Source organism: Cylas formicarius, unplaced genomic scaffold (genome assembly GCF_029955315.1).
Source record: "Cylas formicarius isolate icCylForm1 unplaced genomic scaffold, icCylForm1.1 PGA_scaffold_2__14_contigs__length_35257938, whole genome shotgun sequence".
Classification (NCBI taxonomy): Eukaryota; Metazoa; Arthropoda; class Insecta; order Coleoptera; family Brentidae; genus Cylas; species Cylas formicarius.
In genome coordinates, this window is record NW_026844319.1 from 24,208,018 (window position 1) to 24,217,582 (window position 9,565).

Below are 9,565 nucleotides of genomic sequence, written 5' to 3' on the forward strand. Positions count from 1 at the left end.
GAGGAATTATTCTAAGTGCCTTCAAAATAGAAATTAATTGAATAAAAACTTAGAGAGATATAGGAATATGGCTTAAAGTTAGTGGGCTCCCAAAAATGTTAGACGCGCATGTGACGTCACAGTGGCCGCGTTTTGCAAAATTCAAACTTCTACATTCAATTAGACTTAATTTAATTTAAAAAAACCTATATATTAACATTAACATACATATTTTCATTAAAAGTTCGCGATTTTATAACATTTATAGGAAAAATGTAGCTGCTTATAATAGATTTCTGCCAGTTGTTTCCTAGGGAATTGTTTAGGCTGTGGCCTTTGAAACTATATATATTAATAATGGGTTACATGATATAGTAAAAAAATACAACTTGACGAGTTTAACTAACCTGGTAGTTTCAATAATAAAGTAAGAGCAAATACATAAATGGGGAATGAGGATTGACATTATTTACACATTACATGTATAATTTAAATTAAGGATCACTACAATATGATTACATTTACAATGTTTTTATTCCATACACTTCACAATCAATGCCAATGCTAAACCAATTTCACAAGTCTTTGTGGATTTCTTCTTTTATCCAAATAAATTTCACTTAATTCAACATTGTGTGACGATCATAAATATTTCGCCTCTGCTCTCGAACTTGACGTTTCCATTTGTCCTGTTGCGTGCTGACTCTGTTTAATACATTACCTCGGACGCTCATATTATGGGACATAGGACCGGGGACTGCATCTTCCTGAAGAATACTTGTCAACAACTTAAAACTACTAATAAATTTGACACTTCTTACGTCTTCATTGGTGTGCTCCTGGTAACTGCCTTTCACACGTTTATTTAGCAGGGGATCCAAAATTATTAAGAATGCCATATATATGACTAAAATCGAAATAACCCAAATGACAATGATCACAACTACCCGAATGACAGTGGTTTTTCTATTCTCATATTTGCACTCGCATCTGGGACAGAATTCTCTCATTTCGTTAGCGCTCATCTGTGTTGATACTCTTGGCAGAACAACCTCATCACAATTACTGCAGATTTATGGAATTCAACTAAATGGTTAACAACTAAGAATATGAAATGTTTTACCATTTATTTGGCGGGTCATTTGTAGTGAACATAAGCCGAGAAGTGTGAGATTTTTCTGTTTTATTCGTAACGGACGACAGACTAGGGCAAATGCATTTGCATCGTTTGTCGTCAAATTGAGCCTAAAAAATCAGTATTGATAGAGGGGTAAAGGGTGAGGGTTAAAAAAACTACTTCTGCATGAGAGAAGACCCAAACGATGGTAAAAAATATTAAGATAGGCTTCATTTTCTGCTATAAAATATATGTAAATACAAAACCTTGTAAGCTAGCACAGTATAAAACTTCGATGAAAAATTATACAACTTTGTGTTTTACTCGGTTGAGATATTAGGTAAGGACACTCGCCCATTACCAACAAATTGGTGTCGATTTATTACTGAAATACGTATTTGTATGTGTGCTGAATTTTGATTATTTAGTGTTGCGTTAGATAGATATGAAGTATTGGAGATCCTTCTCAATTTAACTTTCCTTTAAAATAAAAATGGCTGAATGATTGTGGCAACGTGGGCAAATAAAAGTAAAAAAGAAGTATTACTTCGAAGCGCTTTGCAGGCTCATTGGCCCTTTAAAATCTATAATGGATGCATATTGGTTAAGTTGTAATTTTAAAACCTTTTGTACATTTGGCAATAGATAAGGCAGCCTATTTATTTGTAAATTCATTATTGAGTGTCAACCACAGGTATACCTTTACTCACTCCATATTAGTAATTTTGCAATGGGTAGTGGTGATAAAAAAAAGGTAGCACTGATTACCGGTATAAACGGGCAGGTATGTGATAAAAAAATATATTTTTTAAATTTTTTACATAAATATCTGTTTAGGATGGTTCATATTTATCAGAATTCCTTTTAAATAAAGGCTATGAAGTTCATGGAATCATCCGCAGGGCGAGTACTTTTAATACTACCAGAATAGACCATTTGCATGATGATCCATATGCTCATAAAGGGGGAAGGTTGCATTTACATTATGGAGACATGACAGACTCCAGTTGTTTGGTTAAAATTATTAATAATGTAAAGCCAACAGAAATTTACAACTTGGCTGCCCAGAGTCATGTTAAAGTGTCCTTTGATTTAAGTGAATATACTGCAGAAGTGGATGCTGTAGGTACTTTAAGGTTGTTGGACGCTATAAGAACATGTGGTTTAGAAAATTATTCAAAATTTTATCAAGCATCTACTTCAGAATTGTATGGAGAAGTAAAAGAAATTCCTCAAAATGAGAAGACACCCTTTAATCCCAGGTCTCCCTATGGTAGGTGGAAAAATAAATTGCTCATGTTACATTTTTCTTTCTGAACTCTCAAAATGTTTTCCCCACTTTTGTGAATCCCAGGTTGGGATTGTTTTTATTATCTTAATATTCCTTGTTTAATTATGCATTTTATTTCTTTTACACCAGCTTGTGCCAAACTCTATGCTTATTGGATAGTTATAAACTACAGAGATGCATATAACATGTTCGCCTGTAATGGTATACTTTTTAATCATGAAAGTCCTAGAAGAGGTGAGACTTTTGTTACTCGGAAAATCACCCGTGAAGTAGCAAAGATTCATCTGGGATTGTCTGATTGCCTAACTTTGGGTAGGTTAGATTCCAAGCGAGATTGGGGGCACGCCCGGGACTATGTTGAGGTAAACCATTTTTAGTTACATTTTTGTTGTTGGTTGTTGGTCCACTATTAAATATTGAAGAGACTAGGCTGTTCAAATTTAATTTTGTTTATTCTTCATGTGGAATGGAAGATTTACAATTTAATTTAAGATTTAAAAAGACGGACCTTACCTACGTACCTATGTATTTTCTTTTTCAAATTCCCTTGAAAATTTTATGTAAGTAAAATGGCCTATTGCGAAGTTTCATCACTATCAATGTACGATATTATAATTGTACTAATTAATTAATTAATATAATTTATTTAATATATACAATTTGAGTCAATTACATAATTAATACAAAGTGTTTCAAAAATAAAAATAACGTGTTGTAATATATTTGTAATTTTTTATTAATACAGGTTTCTATAAGCTTGTTCATTCGAAATTTTAAAATATTTGTGACTCATAACATTCAACAGATCTATATACATAACTTGCAAATTAGTAAATAATTCCATATAAATTTCGTTCAGAATACTATAAAGGATGCTGATTAATGATTGGAATTATTTTGACATTCAGTCAAAATATTAAGACTAACCTAAATTACTTAGATAAAATCTGTAATTTATATTAACAAAAAAACAACGATATTTATTAAAATTTCTTCAACATTTGAAAACAAATTGTGGTGCCAATTTGTTACTATCTAAATAAAAGATCAATTTTAATAACACATAAAAAGACACTTTTTATCTGAGTGATTTGAATTACATTTTAATATTTTGAGCTTAGGATTATACAGCGACTGTCACTCTATATGATGTGATTGATGATCGATCGTACTTTAGACGTCTATGGTGAACTGAAGAAATATATATTTTTTAATTTGGATTTTCTAGTCTGCTTTATCAAACTAAAATATTTTGGGACAATGCAACGTTGCCGATTCTAACATGGTCAATATTGAATACAATAGTAATCAGACCTTACCTGGTACGCCAAGGACATTTCAAATACCCTGCTATGGATTTTTTAGATTATGAGAGGAGGAACTTTTTTAAGCCACCCTAAAAGTAAAAACACTTATAGAAATGCGGCAGTTTAAAGTAGTCTTTTTTTTTCGTGGAAAGCACGCGGAAACACTAAATTTGAGTATAATGATGCCGACGGTTTGGGTGAACCATGGAGGAGAGCCGTAAAATTTAAGTTCTCCTTGTAAATTGCGATTTGAATGCCTGCAACAGCTTGTTGGCGTTAGATGTAGTCAAGTTTTTCGTTGCGCTTGGTGTGGCGAACGTGATGATACTTTAGATATTCGCTTTGTAATATTTATCTGCATATTTATTTATGGGAAACCATAATTAAGTTTTCAAATTAGGCGATGTGGATGATGCTCCAGCAGGAAAAGCCAGACGATTTTGTCATAGCTACCGAGGAGACGCACAGCGTTAGAGAGTTCGTTGAAGAAGCTTTTAAATATGTGGGTAAACAAATTATTTGGGAAGGGCAAGGTGTCGATGAAGTCGGTAAAGAAAATGATACCGGAATAATTAGAGTTAAAGTAAACCCCAGATACTTTAGGCCCACCGATGTGGTAAGAATAACTTTGCCAACAGATTGCCTGCAGGCTGTCGTCTGTCAATTTAATTGAATTTATAACAATAATAGTCAAGAGTTTAGTTGGAATGACCGGAGCAAGTGCTTAATAAACGAGTGAGATAAAACTTTTTTCTACTCCCGTCTGTAAAATACCTAATTACACACCGATCTAGCGTGCGGGAAGCGTCACTTTACCTCAGTTTCGTTTCCTACAGATACGAGCCACTTCGGACATTTTCGGGTTTGGTATCAATCGGATGTTTTCGGAGATATTTCCCACACCTTGAATTTAGACGCTTGTTAGTTCTGACGGTCATGTCAGTGAATGTATTCGTGTTGTTTTGCGAAAATGTACCGAAAAACTAACGGTCGTTGAAAAAGTATAGTAAGCAACACGTTCGGTAAACTTTTTAAGTCACTCGTTTATTAAACACTCGCTCCGGTGTGCTCCGCTCGTGTCAAATAAAGTCGCAAGTCAAATGCCGTTTACCGCACTTGATGCATAATATACTATTTTCTACTCCCTTCCGTAAAAAACCTAATTATACACCGATCTAGCGTGCATAAAGCATCACTTTACGGTGTGAGTTAATTGTCCCACGGATCCCAACCCCTTCGTACGTTCTACAATTTGGCATTCAATCAAATCACCGATATATCAAATACAGGTATCAATGGTTTTAGGTTAATTTAGGTAATTTGGTCGGCCATACACACGCCTACAGACCTTACTATGTTGGATTATATAAGGAATCAAATGTCAATAAACCCTCATTTAGGAATACATCTTGACGTCCAAGGGGTACAAATCTTGGCCTGTTTCCTTTTCTTGATGATACTGATTACCTATCCACTATCCACCAAAGCTTGACGAGCACATTTTTAATAGTGCATAACCCTCATTAATCCACTTAAGATAAAACATATTATTCTCGGTACTACTTTATAAATTTCAGGTATTTCAAGTAACAGTGTGGTTTTATCTAAGTTCTATCAAAATTCTGTCTAGTCTGTCTTTTTAAAATAGAAAAAGTGAACTTTTCTTCGAATTGCATATTTTGCTTCATCAACTATTTTCCAACATCTTACATAGTTATATTATGTAAATAAAAATTTAAAAGAACGAATTTTTAATCCACTGACAAGGGAGAATTATTAAAGCGTCTTTTCATTGGAACGAATATCGATGATGCACTCGCTATTTTACAAATATCTTTGTTACTGTTTTTTGCTAACCGTAACCAATATTTTTAATATATCATTAGGACCATTTATGGATATTCATTACTTACGTGAAATGTCGTCCAATTTCTATGGTTTTTTTGGTTAATACTCATATCGACTATGCTTAAATTTGGGCGGAATTCAGAATCCCCTGTTTTATTACAACGCACCATTTAGAAACACAATAATAATAACGAAATTATGAATATAGCCGAAAATGTGTTTGAAAATGCTGTACGATGAGTACTTCTCGTGCAAGGCCTGCAGGCGACCTGATAGTTATTGACGGCTCCAGTATCAGGGTTCGCGGTCAATGCCTGTGTATGTTTTAGGGGTTCTTGCTAGGAGACTCCACCAAAGCCAAAGAGAAGTTGGGATGGAAACCGAAGGTTTCCTTTTTGGAGCTGGTCAGGGAGATGATGGACGCGGATATAGCGCTCATGAAAAAAAATCCATTAGCGTAATGGTTATGTTCTCTAAAGTATCATATGACAGTCTTTAAATACATGTCGTTCCTTTCGTTTATTAGTTCGTATTATTGTAGATAATCATTTGTCTATGACATTCCGTTGGTTTCTAACCTCGAGTGATTTTTAGAAACACAGTATTTTATATGTCGTGGAATGAAACATTGTATTATTATGGTTATATTATGGCAAATATATATATTTTTGGTTTGCTAGGTAGTTTTAATGAGGTTATCTGAATAATATGCCGATGTTATCTTTCTTCCCACTAAACTATGTACATGCTCATAAATAATATGTATATTTATACAAATTTTGAGAGAGCAAAGAAAATTCTTTTGGATATTGAAAAGTTACAAAAAACTATATTCTTAGTCGTTGTTTTTGACATGCTTTCCTAAATTAAGTTATTTCTCATTCACCGGCCTAAAAATGTAATTATGAGTAGCTAGAACTGTCACAAAAATGTTTAACGGTTCTATTAATTTCTTTGTTAAATTTAAGAAAGAGGGAACTATTCATATATCACAATATCAAATATTTCAATCTATAAACTAACTTACTTGAATAACAGTGCATATACAGAAATATTTGAATTTGAACATAAAACTTCCTTAGGGGAATCACTTTGAAAAAATGTGTAAGTAACCAATCAAATTTATGATAATGATTGTTAGTAGGTGGAAGAACAGATGATGTTTTTTATTAGACCGCTGAACTGAATCTAAACCCTGATGTGTATAAATTGATTTTTTTCCTTAAATTTCTATTATTATTATTAGTATTAGTATTATTACAAGGTTTAGTTCCAACTAGGACCTAATTCGTCAAGTTTGGCATAGACAAGCTTGCCCCAGTGAAGAATAGTCAACGTACATCACAACCATTTAGCTCATTGATTGAAATGATTTCACAAGTACCCTTTAACAAACGATTTAGCCCGGAAAAAACCAGACAGGTAGAAGAATTGAGAAGTAATCTGATTTAGTATTAAATCACAAAATTCATGTTGCTGCATTACCAGAGAAACATTCCATTCAATAGATGGAGTGCACTAGTCAGATTAAACATTGAGGGTTACTAATTCGTTTTTGTTACATTTGCAAGCAAAGTTTTTGTAACATTACATAAAATGTACATTTTCTACTCCAGTCTGTAAAACACCTAATTACACACAGATCTAGCGTGCGGGAAGCGTCACTTTACTACGTCAGTTTCGTTTCCCACTGGTCCGAGCTACTTCGGACATTTCCGGGATTTTACCGCACGGGTTTGGGAGCAATCGGATGTTTTCGGAGATATTTCACACTCTTTGAATTTTGACGTCTGTCAATTCTGACGGTCATGTCGGTGAATGTATTCTTGTTGTTTTGCGAAAATGTACCCAATAATTAACGGTCCTAGAAAAAGTATAGTATGCAACACGTTTAGTAAACTTCTTAAGTCACTCGTATATTAAACTTAAACACTCGCTCCGCTCGTGTCAAATAAACACATAATATACTACATACAATGTGTCCCAGATTCGCTTCTCTAACTTCTCTATATAGAGACCCCCTCTAATATATGTCTACAGCAAATGTTAAATGCACAAAATTTTAGAGGAAACTTGCATTTGATAACCGTCTTCAGATTTAGGATATTATGCAACAAGTGCGGTAAACGGCATTCGACTCAGGAGTTTATTTGACACGAGCGGACTCTAAAATAACTAATATTTGACGGGTTTTCTGTCATTCTTTGACGGAAGCACTGTTTTTCAGCCAAGCACATATTAATTTCTCACATTCTTTTGATGTTTGTGATGTGTTTGCCCTCTTATGCGCATCTGAAAATATTTTAGTTTTGAGAAAGACCGGTTTATATCTGTATTTTATAAAAAAAAAAGAAAGAACGAGACTGGTATTTTATATCCGCTTTTTAAGTAAAGTCTTGATATGACGCTGACAGTACTCTCTTGAAAGTGATCTTAGATGATCTACATGAATTATTAGTTCTTAAGTAATAATAATACCACAAAAAAATTACTGAAATGAAAGCACTGAAAGCAGTAAGCCGAACGGTGTAAAATGGGATCTTATAACCAAATATGTTATTTTTACGTTTTTTCCCTTAGATGAATCCGTGTTTTCTGTGGTATTTTTATAATAATAAAAACAAGTTGATTTGATTTCGGTTTTTTTTTAGGACTTGCCAACACTGACTTCGATGTAGATGTACACAAAAACGTTACCATTAAAATGTCTCCCAAAACACCACAAATCTAAAAAACCAAGTATTTTCCTTCTCAGTTGTTCAAAATTTATCTTTTTAGACTTCTATTCTAATGTTCCCATACTGGGGCAAGGGGATATCCTCAGGCCACCTATTTAGAGGATATCTGTGGTATATCGTGTACAGTAAATTCGCATTCAGAGGATATCCCTGGGATGTATTTTACAGTATATCCTTAGTATATATGCTAACGGATATCCTAAGAATATCCTCAACATGTCCGGTCACGTGCGACTTAAATGGGACATCGACCGGATATACTGGGGATATTGTGTGCTATCTGGGTAGGTATCGCCCCTATGCGTAAGACCTAAAGCTGAAACTTCTCATGTCAAAAAATCCCCAAGTAGCATTTTTTTTCCGAAATCAGCATTATTTAGACCATTATGCAGAAAAGTCAAAAACTCCATAAAGTTTATACCTTTCCCATTTTTTAGTCATTAAAGGAATTTCACAATAAATTCTTGTTAAAAATAAAAATTAATATGTGAATTTCTTTAGGAGAAATTACAGTGGGTGAGTGGAATGCAAATTTTATGATAAGGTAAGTGTCACACATAGTTGTTTTTCATTAGCAACTTTGATTTGCTTTTGCTCTCTTCGCATCCACCATTGGTTTGAAATTGTCGTGAAGATACCGTTAAAGCCCCGAGCACGGTCTGCGCTGATAGTCTCGCGACATGTGGCAGCCGCCGTAAAGCCCGATCTCGTTTGTTTTCCGGGGTAATTCGAATGAAATGGGACGAATAGCGGCCCGATAAAACACAAAAAGCGTTAAAGAAACATTAAAAACCACACGAAGACGTTTTGATGCTCTTTTTCGAAGAACCGTGTTGTGAATCAAAACGCCGCTGGAAAAACACATGACTGTCACTTCAATGCAGGACCGTTTGATGAATGGGAATAAGTGATGTGGGTTTTGCGTACGCAGGGGCGTAGCTGTTTAACAATGTCGCGGACTAATTAAATACGTCGCATCGTAATGGCAAATTACTATTAATAACTTGGTAAATTGCAATAATTTGTGGTCGTTTTGGAAGTGCGAAATTTTCAATGAGACCCTATCCATATTCACTTGATAATCAAAATAAGAATAAGTACACGTAGAGTTCGATTTGTGGGCTGAAAATTAATGAATTTGAATCACACGATCATGCCGTGAAACTGAAAATTGCCTATGTCTATCAAACAACCCAACGTTGCCAATTTCGATAAATACTGCTGTTCTGTTCTGTTTTGATTTGATTTTGTTAAAAGGAAGAAATGCAGTCAAATCTAGAATGAA

The 9,565-nt window shown here is 34.1% G+C and overlaps 2 protein-coding genes across 2 annotated transcripts; one reads left to right on the forward strand and one right to left on the reverse strand.

Annotated features, from left to right (window-relative positions):
* Window positions 1-154: 154 nt before the first annotated feature.
* Window positions 155-1,412, reverse strand: LOC132698361 (uncharacterized protein CG1161). Its single transcript, XM_060664371.1, has 4 exons — window positions 1,277-1,412; window positions 1,103-1,224; window positions 801-1,044; window positions 155-746 (listed from the first exon to the last, which is right to left on the reverse strand). Exons 1-4 carry the CDS (start codon window positions 1,328-1,330, stop codon window positions 600-602), a joined length of 567 nt encoding a protein of 188 aa, XP_060520354.1. The 5' UTR covers window positions 1,331-1,412; the 3' UTR covers window positions 155-599.
* A 210-nt stretch (window positions 1,413-1,622) lies between these two features.
* Window positions 1,623-6,207, forward strand: LOC132698360 (GDP-mannose 4,6 dehydratase). Its single transcript, XM_060664370.1, has 5 exons — window positions 1,623-1,880; window positions 1,934-2,369; window positions 2,517-2,749; window positions 4,095-4,310; window positions 5,872-6,207. Exons 1-5 carry the CDS (start codon window positions 1,827-1,829, stop codon window positions 6,001-6,003), a joined length of 1,071 nt encoding a protein of 356 aa, XP_060520353.1. The 5' UTR covers window positions 1,623-1,826; the 3' UTR covers window positions 6,004-6,207.
* Window positions 6,208-9,565: the final 3,358 nt, after the last annotated feature.